Here is a 24,671-nt window from a genome sequence, read left to right as displayed (position 1 = left end):
AGTTAGATGGTTTATTTTTTTTTTGAGAAAGATAACTAAGTTAGATGGTTTATTTTGGGAAAAGTATTTTGAGAATTTAAAAAGAGATTATGTATAAATAGTAAAACTCTTGGTCAAACTAAAAGAACTTGTAAGCTGAAAAGCCTTACGTTGAGGGTGACCAAGTTATGGCTTTTGGTTGATTTTAGCTTTTAAGCACTTCGAGTGTTTACCATATGCGTAAATACGCTAAAAAGTGCTTATTAGCCAGTTTAATCAGCTCATAAGCTTAACTAAACACCCTCCTAGTAATTTATTGGTTAATTTATACCTGAAGTACCGTTGCAAAAATTACCTAAGGCTTGTTACTAAGAATGGGAAGAAACAAGGAATCAAAAATGTGAGTTAAGAAGATTTGACCTCTGTCTACTGCTTTAGTGCTTTTGCATTTGGGTTATATAGTGGATTCTTGGATATGAAGCACAACAGAGATTTCTTTAGATATTTTTTGTTTTAGTTACCCATAAGAGCCTCAGTTGGATTTTCTCGACTTGAGTCTTTCTCTTATTTGTTTTTCCATCTTAAAATACCAAGAATTTCCCATTCTATTGCAAGTTGAGCTGCCACGTTGCCCATACATACAACATTTATTTGGGTTTTCAAAAGAATATTTGTGAAATAGAAAACCTACTTGAAATCTATTCATTACTTTACCAATCCTTACAAAAATAGGACCTACTTTAAATCATTCACAAATTTATCATTATTATTCTTGATACTGAACAAAGGTCACCTTAGTTTGGAAAGTTAGATATGACTTGTAACGACAATTTCTTTATGAAGGAACATGTATCTTGTCATTATAAATATTTTTACGGTGACCAATTTTTTTCTCATTGTTAAATCAATATTTTGCTCGGCCATTGATGACGAGAAAATAGCTCGTCCGTACAAAATATAATTTCCAACTTTAAGAAAATCAATTAATCAATAAAAAAAGGCACTACTACTTCCCTCCCCCTCCGTAGCAAACCCTTAGGCTTCAATAAAACACACCCAGTTTAAAGAACTACTCGTCTGCTCTATCCTGATATGTTCTATGTTCATCAGGATAATAATTTCTGGTAGAAAAGAATTGCACTACTCGGTATAAATGCATACTGCCGTTTCTTCTCTAGATAAAGCTCAAAATTTTCTACTTCCCAAGGTAGGGGTAAAGTCTTCGTATATATATACCACATTTTGAGACCCCACTTGTGGGATTACATTGGGTATGTTGTTGTTGTTGTATTATAAGGTTCAAAGTTTTACCTGTTTTATATGTTAATATTAGTTCAAGTTAATAGGGCTATGATTACACTTGTAAGCATATGGATGTTGGTTTTTTCTTTGGTGATGGTTGATCAATAATTTGTGTCGCTATCAATTCAATTTTCTTAATATGGATTTAAGAATTTTTAAATTCTCTTACACTGAGCTTAAGAAAAAAGATTGTGGCATGGTCAGTTTCAATTTGCAATCCCCATGTCATCTTTATCTATTCTACTACTTTCGATTTGTGTTCTTCTCTTGCCCTTAAAAATGACCAGGTGGAAGGCCATCCTGGAAAGAGCACTAAAGAAAGGTTTGTACTCTTCCTCTCTTCTAGACATAACAATAGCAAAATAATTTCCTATTCCTTAACTAATCTGAGTATAAATTGCCGTTTTCGCCTTTATCAACATTAGAATCATCATTCGATTCTCTTAATGTAAAATTTGATAGTATAATCTTGTATTTGATATTTTTTTCTTCATCTAAATTATATCCCCTTTCACTTCATAAATGGTTTATTTGTCTATTTTGCAGCCGCTTTTGCTATAGATCCTCTTCATCATCAGACATCAGCTCAGTTTGATGAAGGTGGTGCGAAGGGTCTTCTGCTAAATAACCTAAGAGTTTATGGTGATTGCCATGTCCTTTTTGATTCATTCAAGATACCTGGGAAGTCTGTACCAGAAGCAACTCGGGATGATGGAATAATTTCCATTGATATATGTTGTGCTAAAGTTTTGTGGCTTTGGAATTATATGTTGGTCTTGGGTTTTTTCCCTTTAAGTGCTGGAAGATTCTTTGTATGTGATCCACTATCAATTGATTGTTTTGGACCTTCTTTGTTGGTATGGATTGTGTTGAAGTAATGGTGTTGAATATGCGCAAGGAGGAGGAGATATCGCCCAGTCTGACTTCTGAGGCATGTAATTTGTCATACTAAGTAGAGAGATGCCGGTGCCAGCCAAAACAGATTTTGCTAGGCCAGATTTCACCGAACAAACTTTTTGAGTCGTTAGATCAAGACTCTCATGATGTTGATCAAATATCTTCAAACTAACAGAAGGTGACAAAGACACTTATTCTTGTGTGTCTTGATCACTAATTTGGAAGGAGGCCCTTGAAACCACTGAAATTTGGTATTCCTATGTGCTTTGTCTTGCAGGCGAGTGAGCCATTTACTTTTCCTGATGCTGGTGATGAAGACAGATCTGAGAGAGTTGATGATTACTTGTTTTGATGTTTAGGATTTTTTTCACAATTTCTGGGCGGGTCCTGATCATTTTAAGTATTGGAAGGTTAAAGATAAGATTTCGTAGGAATATATAACTTTCCAATCCTCCTCTCTCTGTCATGGGAGAAATCTATAGCTGTTTGAAGTTTCTTGGGTGTTTAATATCTCATGAACATTCTCAGTCTCATAGTAACCTTGATATGAAGATGGATCACCAGTAAAGACTATGAAAACGAAGAGCCGAAATACAGAATCTGACATTGCTCTCACTAAAGCATTGAACACTGGTCTATCCCGTGGCTTTGTTCTTCCTAAGAAATCCAAGTTACTACTCCTTGAAACTATAACACCACGTAACAGGTTACTTCCAGAAGATCGTCACTATAAGCCTAAGAACCTATTGAAGTTGTTCCTCCGAGTCAATGTCACGGTAATTCTAGTCACTTTGATGAGTTTGTTATTTGCTGACTACCTTAAAAATATATTCTGATTGCCTGTATTCTCTTGCCTTAGTGCCTTGGAAGGAGAAGAAACCAGACCCCAGGTAAGATCAACTTTTATGGCCATCTGTTGTTAGTACTCTGTACTTTAATATAATTATGAATGAAAGAAATTTGTGGGTAGTAGATTCTGTTTTGATGAGTTGATTTACAGATGCAAATGTTGAATTTTAATTAAAATACGTTTTTGCTAGGTGTTCGTGTCTACTAGATCATTGAAATAGATGTGGCTTAGCAAAGATAACAATTCTTCAAGTGCTTTAAATGATTTTATGCCACTGTTTTTGAGTTGTATCTAGAAGAGTGTTTGCCATGATATCTTTTCTAAACCCTACTTCCCCATATCATTGTTTTCTGAGGTGCTCTTTATCCCTGGTGTGGGGTGCAAAACTTGTTGAGTATTTCACCGTGCTTGGCAATTGCTTTAATATCGTCATCAAGGCTCTAAGATAAGACTTTTTCTTGCCAATGAGCATAATCCTAAAAAGTCGACACTAACTATTGATATTTCTGTGTGGTGGATTGGACTGAGTTGTGCAGGCACTCTCATGGTGAACAGGTGTGTGGGGAAGTGTCATCAGGATGGTTCGGATTACTTGCTGACTTGGCATGTGTTTCAGAAGCTAAAGGAGGTTTACGTTGGGGACAATAACGCACTGATGTGGCAGTTTGCTGGTGTTCTCTTTGGGTTAGAGGTTCTTTCTCCCTGGATGTAGAATTTTTAGTTTCAGAATTTCTGCACGATCCATTTTTATTAATTTTAAGGAATTCTTTTTGTTTGGTTAATTTTGTGTTCATTAATTTATTTGCATTCTCTTTACATGTGCTCACATATAACTCGTGTAAAAGCATAAGGTTGGTCATGCAACTTTTGAGTACTGATCGTTCACCTGCTAAATCCAACTTATTTATGTTGGCAGTAAGGTAAATTTGGAATCAGATTTTTGAAATTCAGTCAGTCTTCCTTGGTCCATGGTCCAGTAGTCTAGTGGGTTCAAATCCGCCGTGAGAATACGAGTTCGATTCCCCATAATTGCATCGCATGCTGTTTCCTTATCAAAGAAGTTTGTGTTTCGCACATGGAAATGAAAATCAGAACATCGTTGTGGTTTAGCTAAAATTGAGAGAATAAGCTTGAATCTTAGATAAGTGGGTGTATAATTCTAGGGTTGTATTGATGGGTCAATTGTTTTGTCTCACTCAAGATTAGAGTGTTTTGAATTATGCAGGAGTAGAAGGATGTGTGTAATTTTCAAAGTTCTGGTAGGTGATCAGTTACTATTCGTCTTGAGAAAGCAGTTGAATGCTAGTGTTTGGATTGGCTTTTAATAAGGAGCTTATAAGCCAAAAGCCATAAAGTGGTACTACCCTACTTTTGGCTTTTGGCTTATTTTGACACTCTTTGACTTAAAATAAGTGCTTAAAAGCACTTCTTTTACTTTGCCAAACACCACCAAAACAGAAAAAGTGCTTAAAAGCTAAAAACACCTAAAAATAAGCCAATCCAAACACCCACTAAATAAGGATCTCATTAAGTAGACTTTGTTGTGATGGTGGTTCAGAATTCACATTATATATGGTCATAACAACTATAAATCATGGTAATTCATGTTGCACATCCAATTTATTTAACCTAGAATATATGTTTTATTTGCATCAACAAGATTAATTTGGAGAACATTAGATGTTGATTAGAGCTATTAATTTTATTAATCCTAGATGAGTTCACTTAGTAACACAGCGAGCAGAATTATTGAATTTACAAAGTTCACCTTCCTTCATATATCCATCCTCACAAAGAATCAAGTAATTAAAACAGATAAAATACTTCATCATAAAAATAACATTACAAAATGAAACCCACTATAAGCCATATACAATTTTATATGGTCACATTATAATTCACGTTATATATAACCCGTTATATATGGTGATAGTTTGTAAGTATTAGTTGTTTAATTTCACAATAGTGAGTCGGCCACGGTGGTTTGTCTTTAAGTAAGCAGTTGATTATAATGATAAAAAAATAAGCAGTTGATTATAGACAAGGATCTAAAGTTACCGGTTTCAAAAAAATTATAGATAAGGATCTCTTAAATATTGTTTGTTGCGGATGTGGTTCAAAATTCATTTAAAAGCATCGTTGTGATGTGGTTGAAGTGGTTAGAGGTAGTTTGGAAGTGAATGATGTTTACTTGGTTGGTGAAAGTTCTTTTGTAACAGATGAGTTTTTGTAGTTAAATTTTTTTTATCGAGCAATTGATGTGGAGACAATCCTTTGGGCGAACGTAGCTTTCAAAACTCGAGGATAATGGACTCGCACTCTTATTTTTCTCTAATTAAACACTTGACTTAGTTCACTTCATGTAATACTTAAATTAATGAATTAAAATACAAGTCACCGACCTCTGCCTATTGACCATAGTGATCTTTTATTAGGCTTTCGGAATCTAAACCTTGAGATGTGATGGATTATTAGGTTGAAGCACTAAGTGATACATGTGTGTTAATGAACTTGGTAATGAGATTTTGCCATTTCAGAAGTAAGATGGAGTTGTTTTTCGATTGACATATACATATCTAATTTTATTTTGGTGTTTATAGAAGCATTTTGAATTTTTCCCTTCTAATTTTACACTAATATAAGTGATGTTTCTGAAACATTTCAGTGGGGGAGTGTCATTTGACAGAACACTTAGCTAGCCCAACATCGCCAACTGGTGATAGTATGCGATTAATAAATTAGTCTACAATGTAAATTTCAAAAAAGTAAATTACTCTACAATATATCTATATTGGGGTTCACCTATGTGAATTCTCTATTCATTCCATTTTATTTGATCCTCATTCGTTCCAAATATATTAGGAAGGTTCAACACAATCTGTTTATTTTTCATTGACTATTAGTCCACTGCAGTTCTCGTTATTTTGTTTGAATTGTAAGTTTTATTCCTTATAAAAAAGTTTAGTTTTATTATTTAAAATGTTCTATTTTTTGGTTCAAAATCTTTAAAAGAAAGAGTAGGATGATTGCTGATGAAAAAGTAATAAGAAGAAAGAAAAAGAGATATTGTTTTAGTTGATTAATTAATTAATTATGAATAGTTGTAAATAGATGAAAATGAATGTGGATGCGCTTAAGCTGAATCAAGTTGGTGTCACTCTTATTGATGTTTATGCTAATCTGTCGGACTTTGGCTATTTGTATGGTTTCATATGGGAATTTAATTTTTATGATTTTGATGTTGTGCATGATAATCACGCGCTTAGTTCGATTTAGTTGCTCCGTGAGCAGGGTTTGCACTTTGAGAGAATACGTGCTCATGGTATTGACACTACCCGCTTTGTCGAGTTGATAATGACGTTTGTGTTGGTTGGTAATGACGTTGTTTCGTACATCACTTTTCATAGTGCGTATGATTTTTTGGTTTCGGAATTTCAATACAATCCTTTTTCTTAATTCAAAGGAACTTTAGTTTGGTTAATTTTGTGTTCTTAATTTTTAAGTATTCTGTTACAAGTTAAGTCTTGATAGAAATTATGAATCTATTCATGCATGACCAAATGAAATGGGGAGAATAAGCTGAGAGATTTGAAAGGTGATTGTTCAATAATGAGCTGTGTTGTAAGATAGATTGTTGGAATCTTAATGGTTTTGGAAGTATTAGTTGTGTAATGTTGACAATAATCGGTTAGGGTGGTTATTCTTTAAGTAAGCAGTTGATTAAGATAAAGATCTCTTAAATATTGTTTGTTGCGGAGTTGGTTCAAAATTCATTTTAAAACATCATTTAAAGTTGTGAAATGGTTGTGCTGGTTAGAGGTTGTTTGTAAGTGAATGATGTTTACTTGGTTGGTGAGAGTTCTTTTGTAACAGATGAGCTTTTGTTGTCAGTCTTTTTTGATGGAGAAATTGGCATGGAGCCTATCATTTGGGCCAACATAGCTTTTGAAACTCGAGGATAATGGACTTTCTAGTTTTCTCTGGACTTAGTTCATTTCAAGTAGTACTCGAATTAGTGAAAATATAGGAAAGTATTGAATTATTAGGTTGAAACACTAATTGACACGTGCATGTTAACAAACTTGGCAATGAGATTTGGCTATGTTGGAAGTAAGATGGAGTTGTTTGTAATGTTGACATATATGCTTATAGCTTGTTTGGATTGACTTTTTAAATGCTTTTAAGTCAAAATAGTTTTTAAACACTTTTGTAGTGTTTGGGAAAATTAAAAAAAAATGCTTATAAGTTATAAGAACTTATTTTTAACCTAAAATGGTGAAAATGAGCCAAAAGCCAAAAGCCAAAAGCCCGCCCAAACATGCGCTTAATGGTACTTTGATGTTCATAAAAGTATTTTGAAAATTTTTCCTTCTAATTATAGAAGCACTATGAAAAATCATATATGAAACAGCGTCGTTACAAACGAACCCAGACATCATCATCAACTCAGCAAAGCGGGTAGTATCAATACCACGAGCATGTATCGTCTCAAAGTGCAACCCATGCTCACGGAGCAACCCAATCGAACTAAGCGTGATTATAATGCATAACATTAAAATCATAAAAATTAAACTCCCATGTAACAGCCAAAGTCCGATAGGTTACCATAGGCATCAGTTAGCGTAATGCCAACTTGATTCAATTTAAGCGCATCTACATTCATTTTCTGCTATTTACAATTAATTAATCAATTAATTAGAATGATGTCCCTTTTTCTTTCTTCTTATGACTTTTTTGCTAACATTCATCCTACACTATCTTTTTGAAGATCTCAAACAAAAAAGTGGGAACATTTTGGTTAATAAAACTAAAATTTTATGTTAAGGAATAAAACTTAAAACTTCAAGCAAACAATGTGGATTGTAGTAGACTATTAATCAATGAAAAATGGAACCGCTTCAAGTCAAGATTTCAAGATGTAATTGACTCGCATCAATTATTGCATATTGACAAATGCAACCGCTTATCCTTCCAAAATTGAAGTAATTCATTCACTCCCTATGCGGCTTTTGCATAAGCATTATATGGTGAAATCTTGATTTGGAGCCAAAATGGAATGGAATGGTTAGAGAGGTTCATTGACTTTCAAACACCCTCTACTACTTTTGCATAAATCATTATGTGGTGAGATCTTGGTTTGGTGCCAAAATGGAATTGAATTGTTAAATTGGACTCATAGAGCTCGTCTAGATTAATTGATTGTAAGTAGTTGTAAATCACTGATAGGTTTTTAGTATTGAACAACACTTCAAGTGTTAAACTGATTTTGTAAGTTGGAAGTTACATGTTTGGATTGAAGTGTTGACATCGATAATTAACATAATGAGAGCGGATAAGCTACTTTTTATTTAAAATGACTAAAATACCCTTAAAATTTTATAAAAGATCACAAACTTAAATAGTATCTTTGTGAAGAAAAATCGAAATGATGTTATAGAATGAATTTGAAGTTAGATGTTTTATTTTGGGAAAAGCATATTGAGAATTTAAAAAGATAGTATGGATAAAATAGTAAAACTCTTGGTCAAACTAACTAGGCGTTTGGCCATGAACCCAATTTTTTTTGCGTTGGAGTTGATGTTAGAGTTGGCCATGAATATAAATTGGAGTTGTTTTTGTTTTTTTGTGGGAGAAGTGGGAGTGAAAAAAGTGAAAATAAATTAAAACTTGTTTTCTCCTTTCCAAATACATCTCCAAGTTGTATTTGGAATTCTCATGGCCAAACACCCAACTTGGAGTTGGCCTGGTATAAAGTGGAAAAAAATTTCGGGAAAAAGGAAAAACTTCTCATGGCCAAACGGGCACTAAAAGTACTTGTAAGCTGAAAAGCCTTAAGTTAAGGGTGATCAAGTGATGGTTTTTGGTTGATTTTAGCTTTTAAGCACTTCGAGTGTTTACTGTATGCATAAATAAGTCAAAAACTGCTTAATAGCCAGTTTAATCAGCTCATAAGCTTAGCCAAACACACTCATACCGTTGCAAAAATTACCAAAGGTTAGTTACTAAGAATGGAAAGGATCAAGGAACCACAAATGTGAGTTAAAAAGTTTTGACCTCTGTCTCCTGCTTTTGCATTTGGGTTATATAGTGGATTCTTGGATATGAAGCACAATAGAGATTTCTTTAGATATTTTTTGTTTTAGGTACCCATAAGAGCCACAGTTGAATTTTCTCGACCTGGGCTTTTCTCTTATTTGTTTTTCCATCTTAAAAGACCAAGAATTTCCCATTCTATTTGAAGTTGAGCTGCCACGTTGCCCATGCATGCAACATTTCTTTGGGTTTTCAAAAGAATATTTGTAAACTCGAGAACCTACTTGACATCTATTTATTACTTTGCCAATCCTTAAAAAATAGGACCTACTTGAAATCATTTACAAATTTATCATTATTGTTCTTGATACTGAACAAATGTCACCTTAATTTGGAAACTTTGATATGACTTCTAATGACAATTTCTTGACGAAGGAACATGGATCTAGTCGTTATAAATATTTTTACGGTGACCAATTTTTTCCTCGTTGTTAAATCAATATTTTTCTCGAACATTAATGACGAGAAAATAGCCCATCCTTACAAAATATAATTTCCAGCTGTTAAGAAAATTAATTAATCAATAAAAAAGAGGCACTACTACTTGTCTGCTCTATCCCAACATGTTCATCTGTAACAGTTATGAAAATAAATTTCTGAGGAAAAAAATCATATTACTTGGTATCAATGCATACTAGAGTTTCTACGTATATATACTTCCTGACACCCCAATTGTGGGATTACTTTTGGCTATGTTGTTGTATTATAAGGTTCAAAGTTTGACCCATTTTATATGTTAATATTGTTTCAAGACTTCAAGTTAATAGGGCTATGATTACACTTGGAAGCATATGGATGTTGTTTTTTTCTTTGGTGATGGTTGATCAAGAATTTGTGTCGCTATCAATATCAATTTTCCTAATGTGGATTTAAGGATTTTTAAATTCTCTTACACAAGCTTAAGAAAAAAAAGTTGTGGCATGGTCAGTTTCAATTTGCAATCCCCATATTATCATCTTATTCTACTACTTCTGGTTTGTGTTCTTCTCTTGCCCTTGAAAATGACCAGGTGGAAGGCCATCTTGCAAAGAGCAAGAAAGAAAGGTTTGTACTCTTCCTCTCTTTAAGACATAACAATAGCAAAATAATTTCTTATTCCATAACTAATCTGAGTATAAATTGCAGTAATCGCCTTTATCAGCATTAGAGTCATTATTCAATTCTCTTAATGTGAAGAAACTTGATGGTATAATCTTGTATTTGATATTTCTTCTTCATCTAAATTATATCCCTTTTCACTTTTTAAATGGTTTATTTGTCTATTTTGCAGCCGCTTTTGCTATAGATCCTCTTCCATCATCAGATGTCAACTCAGTTTGATGAAGGTGGTGCGAAGGGTCTTTTGTTAAATAACTTAGGAATTTACGGCGATTGCCATGCCCTTTTTGATTCATTCGAGATACCTGCTGTACCAAAAGCAACTTGGGATGATGGAATAAAGTCCATTGATATATGTTGTGCTAAAGGTTTGTGGCGTTGGAATTATATGTTGGTCTTGGGGTTTCCCCCTTTAATTTCTGGAAGATTCTTTGTATGTGATCCACTATCAATGGATTGTTATGGACCTCTTTGTTAGTATGGATTGTGTTGAAGTAAAGGTGTTGAATATGCCCAAGGAGGAGGAGATATCGCCCTGTCTGACTTCTGAGGCATGTAATTTGTCATATTTAGTAGAGAGATGCCGGTGCCAGCTGAAACAGATTTTGCTGGGCCGGATTTCACCTGTACAATCTGGAGTCGTTAGATCAAGACTCTCATGATGTTGATCAAATATCTTCAAACTAACAGGAGTTACAAACACACTTATTCTTGTGTTGCCTTGAACACTAATTTGGAGGAGGCCCTTGAAACCACTGAAATTTGGTATTCCTTTGTGCTTTATCTTGCAGGCGAATGAGCCATTTACTTTTCCTGATGCTGGTGGTTGATGAGTACTTGTTTTGAAGTTTAGGAACTTTTTCACAATTTCTGGGCGGGTCCTGATCATTTTAAGTATTGGAAGGTGAAAGATAAGATTTTGTAGGAATATATAACTTTCCAATCCTCCTCTCTCTGTCATGGGAGAAATCTATAGCCGTTTGAAGTTTTTTGGGTGTTTAATATCTCATGAACATTCTCAGTCTCAGAGTAACCTTGATATGAAGATGGATCACCAATAAAGGCTATGAAAACGAAGAGCCGAAATACAGAATCTGACATTGCTTTCACTAAAGCATTGAACACTGGTCTATCCCATAGCTTTGTTCTTCCTAAGAATTCCAAGTTACTACTCCTTGAAACTATAACACCACGTAACAGGTTACTTCCTGAAGATCGTCACTATAAGCCTAAGAACCTACTGAAGTTGTTCCTCTGAGCCAATGTCAAGCAACTCTAGTCACTTTGATGGGTTTGTTATTTGCTGACTACCTTAAAAATATATTCTGATTGCCTGTATGAGTCTCTTGCAGTAGTGCCTTGGAAGGAGAGGAAACCAGAGCCCAGGTAAGATCAGCTTTTTTGGCCATCTGTTGTTAATACTTTGTACTTTGACATAATTATGAATGAAAGAAGTTTGTGGGTAGTAGATTCTGTTGTGATGAGTTGATTTTAGCTGCAAATGGTGAATTTTGATTAAAATACGTTTTTGCTAGGTGTTCGTGTCTACTAGATTATTGAAATAGATGTGGCTTAGCAAAGATAACAATCCTTCAAGTGCTTTAAATGATTTTATGCCACTGCTTTGAGTTGGATCTAGAAGAGTGTTTGCCATGATATCATTTCTAAACCCTACTTCCCCATATCATTGTTGTCAGAGGAGCTTTTTAGCCCTGATGTGGGGTGCAAAACCTGTTGAGCATTTCACCGTGCTTGGCAAGTGCTTTAATATCGTCATCAAGGGTCTAATATAGACTTTTTCTTGCCAATGAGTGTAATCCTAAAGAGTCAACGCTAAACTATTGATATTTCTGTGTGGTGGATTGGACCGAGTTGCAGACACTCTCATGGTGAACAGGTTGGTGGGGAAGAGTCATCAGGCTAGTTCGCATTGCTTGCTGACTTGGCATGTGTTTCAGAAGCTAAAGGAGGTTTACTTTGGGGACAATGATGGGCTGACCGTGCAGTTTGCTGGTGTTCTCTTTGTGTTAGAGGTTCTTTCTCCCTAATTATAGATTATTTAGTTTCAGAATTTCTGTACAATCCATTTTTATTAATTCTAAGGAATTTTTTTAGTTTGGTTAATTTTGTGTTCATTAATTTATATGCATTCTCGTTACATGTGCTCACATATAACTCGTTCAAAAGCATAAGGTTGGTCGTGCAACTTTTGAGTAAACTGATCATTAACCTGGTAAATCCAACTTATTTAAATTGGCAGTAAGGTAAATTGGGAATCAAATTTTTGAAATTCAGTCAGCCTACCTTGGTCCAGTAGTCTAGTTTGTTCAAATCCGCCGTGAGAATACGAGTTCGACTCCCCATAAATGCATCATATGCTGTTTCCTTATCAATGAAGTTTGTGTTTCCCTCGTGGAACTGAAAATCAGAACATCGTTGTGGTTTTGCTAAAATTGAGAGAATAAGCTTGTATCTTAATAAGTGGGTGTATAGTGCTAGGGTCATATTGATGGTTCAATGTTTCGTGTCACTCATGATTAGAGCATTCTGAATTGTGAGGGAGTAGAAGGATGTGTGTAATTTTGGAAGTGCTGGTAGGTGATCAGTTATTATTCGTCGTGATATATGCAGTTGAATGCTAGATAAGAATCTCATTAAGTAGACTTTGTTGTGATGGTGGTTCAGAATTCACATTATATATGGTCATACCAACTAAAAATCATGGTAATTCATGTTGTGCATCCAATTTAATCAACCTAGAATGTATGTTTTATTTGCATCAACAAGATAAATTTGGAGGACATTAGATGTTGATTAGAGCTATGAGTTTATTAATCCTAGATGAGTTCACTTAGTGACACAACGTGCAGAATTATTGAATTTACGAAATTCAGTTGTGTACAAGATTAGTATTTCCTGGAAGGACTTAATATTTTTGCTTGCCCAAATGAGACTCTGAATAAGCTGAGATCTGAAACATGATAGTTCAACGATGAGTTGTGTTGTACGTTGTTTGAATCTTGATGGTTTACAAGTATTAGCTGTTTAATCTTCACAATGGTGAGTCGGCCACGGTGGTTTGTCTTTAAGTAAGCAGTTGATTATAACGATAAAAAAGTAAGCAGTTGATTATAGATAAGGATCTCGTAAATATTGTTTGGTTTGGATGTGGTTCGAAATTCATTTAAAGCATCATTTAAAGTTGTGATGTGGTTGAAGTGGTTAGAGGTAGTTTGCAAGTGAGTGATGTTCACTTGGTTGGTGAGAGTGCTTTTGTAACGGATGAGTTTTTGTAGTCAAATATTTTTGATCGGGAAATCGATGTGGAGACAATCCTTTGGGCATGTAGCTTTCAAAATTCGAGAATAATGGACTCAACTCTCTATTTTTCTCTAATTAAATACTTGACTTAGTTCGCTTCAGGTAGTACTCAAATTAATGAATTAAAATACAAGTCACCGACCTCTGCCAATTGACCACAGTGATCTTTTATTAGGCATTCGGAATCAAAACCTTGAAATGTGATGGATTATTAGGTTGAAGCACTAAGTGACACGTGTGTTGATGAGCTTGGTAATGAGATTTTTCCATTTGAGAAGATGGAGTTGTTTTTCATATTGACATATATATTTAATTGTATTTTGGTGTTTATAGAAGCATTTTGAATTTTTCCCTACTAATTTTACACTAATAAGTAATGTTTCTGAAACATTTTAGTGGGGAGTGTCATTTGACAGAATACTTATAGCTAGCCCATCATCGCCAGCTGGTGATAGTATGTGATTAATAAATTAGTCTACAATGTAAATTTCCAAAAAGTAAATTAGTCTACAACATATTTATATTGGGGAGAAAAATGAGTTGAAAGATCCTCTCAAGTCTTTAATAAAAAAAGGGGACAAGTGAGTTTCACAATATTATTAAGTTAAAAAAGATAAAGTCGCTTAAACAACTGGGACAGTTGTTCGACAACTGCATTAGTTGTCTCAACAACTATCGATAACTTTGAACAGTTGTTGAACAACTTTGCAAGGTTGTCGAATAACTTTGATAGTTGTTGAACAACTTTGCAAAGTTGTTGAACAACTGTCAAAGTTGTTCAATAACTGTGCAAAGTTGTTGGAGCGAAAATGTTCTAAAAAAAACTGGTTTGTCCCTTTTAATTCAAGGAAAAATGAGTTGAAAGACCTTCCCAAGTGTTTAATTAAAAAAAGGGGACAAGTGAGTCCCACAATATTATTAAGTTAAAAAAGATAAAGTCGCTTAAACAATTGAGACAGTTGTTCGACAATTGCATTAGTTGTCTCAACAACTATCAAAGTTGTTCGACAACTTTGAACAGTTGTTGCACAACTTTGCAAAGTTGTTAAACAAAGTTGCTCAACAACTGTGCAAAGTTGTTGGAGCGAAAATGTTTTTAAAAAAACTGAATTTTTTTAATCTCTTTTACCTAATTTTTAAAACTTGAAGGACCTCACTTAATTGGGAAACTTATTTGTCCTTTTTAATTCAAGGGATTCAACTATATGAATTATCTATTCATTCCATTTTATTTGAGCCTTATTCGTACCAAATATATAAGGAAGCTTCAACACAACCTGTTTATTTTTCATTGATTATTAGTCCACTGCAATTCTCGTTATTTGTGTGAATTGTAAGTTTTATTCCTTATAAAAAAGTTTAGTTTTATTTATTTAAAATGTTCTATTTTTTGGTTCGAAATCTTTAGAAGAAAAAGTAGGATGATTGCTGACGAAAAAACAATAAGGAAAAAGCAAAAGAGACATTGTTTTAGTTGATTGATTAATTAATTGTGAATAGTTGTAAATAGATGAAAATGAATCTGGATGCGCTTAAGCTGAATCAAGTTGGTGTTACTCTTACTGATGTTTATGCTAACCTGCCGAACTTTGGCTAATTGTATGGTTTCATATGGAAATTTAATTTTTATAATTTTGATGTTGTGCATAATAATCACGCGCTTAGTTCTATTGAGTTACTCCGTGAAGAGGGTTTGCACTTTGAGAGAACACGTGCTCATGGTATTGACACTATCCGCTTTGTCGAGTTGATGATGACGTTTGTGTTGGTTGGTAACACTTTTCATAGTGCGTATGATTTTTGGTTTCGGAATTTCTATACAATCCTTTTTCTTAATTCAAAGGAACTTTAGTTTGGTTAATTTTGTGTTCTTAATTTATAAGTATTCCTTTACAAGTTAAGTCTTGATAGAAATTATGAATCTGTTCATGCATGACCAAATGAAATGGCGAGATAAGCGGAGAGATTTGAAAGGTGGTTGTTCAATGAGGAGCGGTGTTGTAAGATAGATTGTTGGAATCTTGATGGTTTGGAAGTGTCAGTTGTGTAATGTTGACAATAATCAGTTAGGGTGGTTATTTTTTAAATAAGCAGTTGGTTAAGATAAAGATCTCTTAACTATTGTTTGTTGCGGAGTTTGTTCAAAATTCATTTAGAAACATCATTTAAAGTTGTGAAATAGTTGTGCTGGTTAGAGGTTGTTTGTAAGTGAATGATGTTTACTTGGTTGGTGAGGGTTCTTTTGTAACAGATGAACATTTGTTGTCAATCTTTTTTGATGGAGAAATTGGCATGGAGCCTATCATTTGGGCCAACATAGCTTTTGAAACTCGAGGATAATGGACTTTCTAGTTTTCTATAGTTAAATACTGGACTTAGTTCATTTCAGGTAGTACTCAAATTAATGAAAATATGGAAACTATTGATTTATTAGGTTGAAACACTAATTGACACGTGCATGTTAATGAACTTGGTAATGAGATTTTGCTATTTTGGATGTAAGATGGAGTTGTTCGTCATGTTGACATATATACTTGTAGCCTGTTTGAATTGACTTATTTTAAATGCCCGTAAGTCAAAATAGTTTTTAAACAGTTTTGTAGTGTTTGGGAAAATAAAAAAAGTGCTTATAAGAACTTATTTTTAACCTAAATTGGTGAAAATAAGTCAAAAGTCCAAAACTCACCCAATCATGCTCTTAATGGTACTTTGATGTTCATAAAAGTATTTTGAAAATTTTTTCTTGTAATGATAGAAGCACTATGAAAAGTGATATATGCAGCGTCGTTACAAACCAACCCAGACATCATTATCAACTCAGCAAAGCGGGTAGTATCAATACCACGAGCACGTATCGTCTCAAAGTGTAATCTATGCTCACGGAGACCCAATCAAACTAAGTGTGTGATTATAATGCACAGGATCAAAAACATAAAACTTAAACTTCCATGTGAAACCATACTAACAGGCAAAGTCTGGCGGGTTACCATACGCATCAGTTAGAGTGATACTTCCTTGATTCAACTTAAGCGCATCTACATTCATTTTCTGCTATTCACAACTATTTACAATCAATTAATCAATCAATTAGAACGATGTCCTTTTTTCTTTCTTCTTAGGACTTTTTTGCCTGCACTTTCTTTTTGAAGATCTCAAACAAAAAAGTGGAACATTTTGGTTAATAAAACTAAAATTTTATGTTAAGGAATAAAACTTACAACTTCAAACAAATAATGTGGATTGTAGTAGACCATTAATCAATAAAAAATGCAACCGCTTCAAATCAAGATTTCACGATGTAATTGACTTGCATCAATTATTGCATATTGACAAATGCAACCGCATATCCTTCCAAAATTGAAGTAATTCATTCACTCCCTATGCGGCTTTTGCATAAGCGTTACATGGTGAAATCTTGATTTGGAGCCAAAATGGAATGGAATGGAATGGTTAGAGAGGTTCATTGACTTCCAAACATCCTCTACTACTTTTGCATAAAGCGTTATGTGGTGAGATCTTGGTTTGGTGCCATAATGGAATGGGGAGTGGTTAAAGAGGACTCATGGAGTTCGTCTTGATTTACTCTTTGTAAGTAGTTGGAAATAGCTGATCGGTTTTTGGTGTTGAAAAACAATTCAAGTGTTAAACTGATTTTGTAAGTTGGAAATTATGTGTTTGGATCGAAGTATTGAAATCGATAATAAGCATAATGAGTGCGGATAACTACTTTTTATTTAAAATGATTAAATACCCTTAAAATTTTATAAAAGATCACAAACTTAAATAGCATCTTTGTGAAGAAAAATCGAAATGACGTTATAGAACGAATATGAAGTTAAATGTTTTATTTTTGGAAAAGTATATTGAGAATTTAAAAAGATTAGTATGAATACAATAGTAAGACTCTTGGTCAAACTAACTTGGCGTTTTGCCTTGAAAACCAAAAATTTTTGGCGTTGGAGTTAATGTTAGGGTTGGCCATGAATATAAATTGGAGTTTTTTTTGGCTTTTTGTGGGAGAAGTGGGAGTGAAAAAAGCACCTTTCCAAATACATCTCCAAGTTGTATATGGAATTCTCATGGCCAAACACCAACTTGGAGTTGTCTTTGGAATAAAGTGGAAAAAAATTTCGGGAAAAAGCAAAAACTTCTCATGGCCAAACGGGCACTAAAAGTACTTGTAAGCTGAAAAGCCTTAAATTAAGGGTGACCAAGTTATGGCTTTTGGTTGATTTTAGCTTTTAAGCACTTCGAGTGTTTACCATATGCGTAAATAAGTTAAAAAGTGCTTATTAGCCAGTTTAATCAGCTCATAAACTTAGCCAAACACCCTCATACCGTTGCAAAAATTACCAAAGGTTTGTTACTAAGAATGTAAAGGATCAAGGAATCACAAATGTGAGTTAAAAAGTTTTGACCTCTGTCTGGTGCTTTTGCATTTGGGTTATATAGTGGATTCTTGGATATGAAGCACAATAGAGATTTCTAGATATTTTTTGTTTTGGTACCCATAAGAGCCTCAGTTGTATTTTCTCTTATTTGTTTTTCCATCTTAAAATACCAAGAATTTCCCATTCTATTTGAAGTTGAGCTGCCACGTGCATACGACATTTGTTTGTTTTCAAATGAATATTTGTGAAACAGATAACCTACTTGAAATCTAATTATTACTTTATCAATCCTTTACAGAAATGGGACCTACTTGGAATCTATTTAGGAATTTATCTATAATATTCTTGACACTGAACAAATGTCACCTTAATTTGGAAACTTAGATATGACTTCTAATGACAATTTCTTGATTGTTTTTTTCTTTGGTGATGATTGATCAGGAATTTGCGTCAATATTGGTTTCAGTTTTCCGAAGATGGATTTAAGAATTTTTAAATTTTATTAATCTGAGAAAAAGAATGTGGCATGGTCAATTCAATTTGCAATCCCTATCATCATCTTTATCTATTCGACTATCGGTTTGTGTTCTTCTCTTGCTTTCTCAATTCTCATTGAAAATGACCCGGAGGAAGGCCATCCCAGAAAGAGCGAGAAAGAAAGGTTCGTACTCTTCCACTCTTCAGGAAATAATAATTGCAAAATAGTTTCCTGTTCCTTAACTAATTTGAGTACAAATTGCAGTTCTCGCCTTTATCACCATTAAAGTCATTCAATTCTCTTAATGTGAAGATATTTGATGGTATATTCTTGTATCTGGTACTTTCTTCTTCATCTAAATTTAATCCTTTTCACTTTATAAATGGTTTGCTTGTCTAATTTGCAGCCACTTTCACTGTAAATCCTCTTTATCATCAGACATCAGCTCAGTTTGATGAAGGTGTTGCGAAGGGTCTTTTGTCGAAATTCTTTGGAATTTATGGTGATTGCCATGTCCTTTTTGATTCATTTGAGATACCTGAGAAGTCTGTACCAGAAGCAACTCGGCATGATGGAACAAAGTCCATTGATATATGTTTTGCTAAAGGTTTGTGGCTATGGAATTATGTGTTTTTTTTTCCCCCTTTTAGATGCTGGAAGGTTCTTTGTATGTGGTCCACTATCAATTGATTGTATAGACCTTCTCTGTTAGTATAGGTTGTGCTGAAGTAATGGTGTTGAATATGCCCAATAAGGATTAGATATCGCCCAGTCTGAGGCATATAATTTGTCAATTTAGTGGAGAGATGCCGGTGCCAGCTGAAACAGATTTTGCTGGCCAGATTTCACCTGAACAAACATTTGAGTCGTTCAGCCTGAATATGGATGATGATAATTTGACAATTGTAGAGCCTGACCAGTGGATCATGATGATGGAATAAGTTTATCAGATCAAGGCTCTCACGATGTTGAAACAGGAGGTGGCAAACACACTTATTTGGAATTGAGGCCCTTGAAAGGAGAACAATAGAAATTTGTTATTTAATTATGCTTTGTCTTGCAGGACAGAGAACAATTTACACTTGCCAATGTTAATGATGATGACAGATCTGATAGAGTTGATGGTTACTTGTTTTGAAGTTTATTTTTTTCCTTACAATTTCTGGGCTGGTCCTGATCATTTTAAAAGTATTGGACAGTGAAAGATAAGCTTCCTTAGGAATGCCAAAAGGAATTTTAACTTTCCATTCCTCCTCTCTCCAGTCATGCGAGAAATCCAAAGCAGTTTGAAGTTCCTTTGGTGTTTCATATCTCATGAACATTCTCAGTCTCAGGGGAACCTTGATATGGAGATGTATCACCAGTAAAGACTAAGGAAACGAAGAGCCAAAATACCAAATTTGAACTTGCTTTCACTAAAGCATTGAACACTGGTCTGTCGCGTGGCTTTTCTCCTCCCAAGAATTCCAAGTTACTAGTCCTCCTTGAAAATAGAGCCAGTGTATCAAGTTACTTTCAGAAGATTTATCATTATCAACTTTAGAACCTACTGAAGTTGTTCCTCCGAGCCACTGTCACAGTAATTCTTGTCACTTTGATGAGTTTGTTATTTTCTGACTGCGTTAGTAGTATTTTCTGATTGCCTTTATTCTATTGCCTTAGTACCTTGGAAGGAGAGGAAAACAAACCCACGTTAGATAGCTTTATGGCCACCTGTTGTTAGTACTTTGTACTTTGACATAATTATGAATGAATACTGTTTGTGGGTGGTAGATTCTGTTCTGGTGAGTTGATTTACAGCTGCATATGTTGAATTTTGATTAAAATAGATTTTTGCTCGGTCGTCATGTCTACTGGATCATTGACATAGTTGTGGCTTAGCAAAGATAACAATTCCTCAAGTGCTTTAAATGGTTTTATGCCACTGCTTTTGAGTTGGATCTAGAAGAGCATTTGCCATGATATCTTTTTCTGAACTCTACTTCCCCATGTCCTTGTTGTCAGAGGCACACATACGCCCTGAAGGTGGGGTGCGAAACATGTTGAGCGTTCCACCTTGCTTGGCAAGTGCTTTAATGTCGTCATTAAGGCTCGAGGACACTTTTTCTTGCCAATGAGTGTAATCCTTAAGAGTCGACACTAATCATAGATAATTGTTTTTTTTTGCAATATCTTTGTTCATTTGTTATTCATACTTCTAATTGTCGTCTAGGACTAGCCATACACATTTGTAGTTTTTTCTCTATTTGCACCTTCATTCAATCCCACACTTCATTTTCTCTTTGCCCAGACCCAAGAGTCTTTGTGCACTTTTTGCCTTAGCCCTATATACAAATGCCACTATTGAGCTTCTAGACTATTTCATAGGTCGTCTTCTACTACATATTGTTATAGCTTATGTTGTATATTTACTAATGTTCTTCAATAACAGGAATGCTACATATGATGACCAGATGAATGTTACTATTTGACTTGACTTGCCTTTTTTTGGTTAGATGAAGCTTGTTAACTAAGTGATGATTTCGGAGCTATGCCAGCTTGGGATGATGATGATGGATTTTCTGGGACTTCTTATGATGAGAAGGCATTTAGTGATGTTGGGAAGTCAAGTACACTTGTCTCTCAACCTCGCCAGGTGTTTTCCTTCTCTCAAATCTTGACTATTTATGCCTGTGGGTGGTTCTGCAATCTAGATTCGTGACTTTTAACACAAGGGCCAACAGTTGATCAAGTATGGTTTATACAGATTAAGATCTCCTGCAGAACTATGATTTAAACATTTTATCTTTTTATACTAATCTGGTTACTACCAAATATTATCTTATGTAAGTACCAGGCCCCTGTTTCTTCAAAAAACCATGTTCTCTTATTTTTATCTTATTACTATAAAGTAGTTTACATGTCTCTCTTTCAAATTTTAGGGGCACACATTTTCAACTAGTTGGAAATTCAACTTGTAGCTTCAATTGATTGGAGGGAAATGTTCTGCATTTTGCATAAACACCACTGAAATCTCCCTTTTCTGAAGTTCCTAAGTCAAGTATAGTACTTCATTCTTGCTATGTGTCTCATACTCCAATATAACAGATCAACTAATTAGTTGGGAAGTAAATTTTAAGGTCTTGTTTGAGGACCTTAAAAAGTTAAGAGCGACAACTTTGTGCCATAGAAGTGGAGAAGAAAAAACAATAAATCATGATGATTCATGTATCTGGCTTATGGCATTACTCGTGTTGAAACTTGTTATTTGGTACAGCAGTATTTTACTTTCTGAGCTAATATTCATTTGTTGACCGTTGCGTGAAATTTATTGAACATGTGTGATGCTTATTATTGGAACGAATTCAGGCAACTTAAACAGTGAATCATCAGTATGGAGGTAAATCTGCCTAGGTCAGATTAGGAGCTCACGCTTCAAAGGTACGTATTGCTTGGACAAAGGGTGAGCGCAGGTCAGTAACCATTGAGCTTTGGTCACTTTATAACAATATTGTGCTAGATGTTAACGAGAAATTAATGAGTACATATCTTCTGAAAGTCATATATTTTAAACCGATATCATATTTTAGTCACTTTTCAGTTTGTGCATGCGTATCCAGTGTAAATGACATGAGAAAATGCTTGCACTTTATATGATCAGTAGTTCCAAATTAGGTGATGGTTTAATCAGTTGTTGAAGGTTGATGAGTTTTACGACGCTGATAGTTGATGCTTTGCTTAGTTACAGCAGTGCAGAGGTACAATATGTTTCTTTCTGTGATGCAATTTAAGTAGTCTACCAAATATTACTCCCTCCGTCCCAATTTATATGACACTATTTGGCTAGTCGAAAAAATTAAATTTGCGGTCTCAAACAAATCTCAGTCATTTGTGTGACTATTAATCATTTCATTTAGGGGTAAAAGAGAACTTTTTAAATCAAGGTGTTTCTAATTTAATTGTAGAAAGGTGACATTCTTTCCTGTACAAACCAGAAAAGTAAGTGTGTCATCAATTAGCACGCGCGGCGGGAGTATTTATTTGAGATATGCATTGTAGCTTTTATCCCTTGTTCTCAAATCTCAATGCTTGAGCTTGTGGTTGGCTATGTTGCTCGGATTCTTCGAAAATGTCATTGGATGCGTGTCGGATCCTTCAAAAGTAGTGCACACAATTTTTGAAGGATCTGACAAGGGTGCGGCAATAGTTTTGGAGAGTCCGAGCAACTTAGGTGGTTGGTAAGTTCTTTTCTCCTTTTTACCATTTAGCTGCAAGAAGGTGCTTTTCAATGGAATATTAGGCTTGCATCACGAGGGAACGGGATCCTTGGAGCAATGATAAAGTTTTGGGTTTGAGCTGTGCAATTAACCATTGATACTTGCATCAAGTTAGGCTATCCGTCCACATTAGAATGCGGACCAGGTGCCCGTAGTAGGCCGGCTGCCCTACCTAAACCAATCATCATATCGGTCCCTAGGCCCCCATTGCTGGAAAGGCTCGGCTTCAAGACCCCGTTGAGGAAAAGTATGGATTAGTTGAAAGAGCTACTTCATCGAACTGAGTGGGGTCGCGCCCCTTCAAATGTAGCGGAAAGGCCTCTTTGGGTGGCTTCCGTTACTCTACCATCGATATAGAAGAAAGGGGTTCGAGACACAGAAAGACCAGGCTGCTTCATTGTTCTAACACGGTTGAAACGTGGCTTCCCCTAGAGAATGGAGGTTAGAGTTGCCAACATCGTACATGACTTGTTTAAGATCACAAGATGGTAAGACTGGAATCTTTCTATTTTTATATTTTTTTTTGAGATTTTGTGTTTAGTAAAAACTAATATATGTAAATTGAACCAGAAAGAGTAGCTATTATGTGTAATTTCCAAGATAACATGATACAAACATTATAGCCTCAGCAGTATTAGCTGGTTTGAAAATGAAATGTCGTTTCAACTAGAGTATAATGTGGAGTTGTAAACATCAATTTAGTATTATCTAAAAAAAAATAAAAATAACCTATCCTCTTTACATAATATCAATCAATGACTAATTAAGGACCATTTTGGGGGTCCCACTTTCAATTGTGACCTTAGGTCATATCAAAATTAGTTCTTATGTCTAGGCAATTTTGACATAATCTTGAAGGTCACTATTAGGTACCAACAATTCATTAAGCAAAACAGTACAATGTTGTGATGTATATAGGTTGATTACTGTATCTTCAAATCCACCTTCCCCTAGAGCCACTTGCCCTGACCCTCGAAATTGATCACTTTTTAGTGTTGTCTCTAAACAATAGCTAAAATTTTAGGGATTGTTTAGTTTAAGATTAGGGCCGGAGCGGAGCTAGGTGGGTGACTGTTTGTACATAGTGACACATTCGGGATGGTATATTGATACTGATACATCTTTGCCTTACAATTTCAAAGCAGACCATTGATACAGGTTGTGATTGCTCTAATATAAAATCTGTATTAGCATGTATATATTAGGCTCTATTCATAGATACAACATGTATTTCTCAAATATATAGCTTTCCTCTCTCATCTCTATCTCACTCCCCGGTCTCCTAATCATAATTATATATCTCTAACTAAGCTCAAAACATAAAGTCTTTTTTGAAAATTTCTCTTTTAATGATGATAGAAAGTTTAAAGAAGAGAAAATTCTATCAATTTTGACCCTTTATTTAAAAATTTAATTTAATTTTATGAGCATCATGTATACTATCATTTATGTAGACTAGCAAACAAAACAAAAAAAAAAAACATTCTTCTCTTTATATTAGGAAAAATATATACCATAAATTCTTTCAAAATTTTAATGAATCTGAGTATATAACAAAAACCATAAAATATTAAAAAAAAAAAACCAAGATAAAGAAATTTAGGAAAACTAAATAGGATGGTCCCTCTCATGTGCATGTACTTCTAGGAGGCACGTGGAAGACACGTGATAGATATGATGTTCAACCTTGCATGTATGTATATGTATAAGTAAATAAATATGTAAATATTTAGAGATAAATGCATCGAAATTCTCCTAAATTTGTAGCCAAAATTTACTTTAAATCCTAAACTAATCGGGTAATTATTTACCCCCTTAACAACTTTCAAATGAATTTTTTTCCACCCTAAAAATATTATACCACTCTCAATACGGAGAGTGAAGTGCACGCGCCCCACGTAATTGTAAATCAGTGTCATGTCATTACCACATAAGAAATTGTAATTTATTTAAAAAAAATAATCCAATAAAAATTATTTTTATATATTTTTTTTTAAAAAGTAAAA

General features: G+C 34.4%; 1 protein-coding gene and 1 pseudogene across 1 annotated transcript; both read left to right on the top strand.

The window, feature by feature from the left end:
• Window positions 1-1,875: 1,875 nt before the first annotated feature.
• Window positions 1,876-12,343, top strand: LOC107846560 (probable CCR4-associated factor 1 homolog 9). The gene is made up of 7 exons (XM_047394430.1): window positions 1,876-2,954; window positions 3,038-3,068; window positions 3,565-3,712; window positions 10,131-10,165; window positions 10,247-10,307; window positions 10,392-11,605; window positions 12,098-12,343. The coding sequence occupies exons 1-5, from the start codon at window positions 2,751-2,753 to the stop codon at window positions 10,288-10,290; spliced, it is 462 nt and encodes a 153-aa protein (XP_047250386.1). The 5' UTR covers window positions 1,876-2,750; the 3' UTR covers window positions 10,291-10,307; window positions 10,392-11,605; window positions 12,098-12,343.
• Window positions 11,286-23,339, top strand: LOC124886580 (annotated as a pseudogene).
• Window positions 23,340-24,671: the final 1,332 nt, after the last annotated feature.

The sequence above is a fragment of the Capsicum annuum genome, chromosome 8 (genome assembly GCF_002878395.1).
Source record: "Capsicum annuum cultivar UCD-10X-F1 chromosome 8, UCD10Xv1.1, whole genome shotgun sequence".
In the NCBI taxonomy this organism is placed as follows: domain Eukaryota; kingdom Viridiplantae; phylum Streptophyta; class Magnoliopsida; order Solanales; family Solanaceae; genus Capsicum; species Capsicum annuum.
Note: the sequence above shows the minus strand (reverse complement) of the source record. Positions and strands in the feature narration are given on the sequence as shown.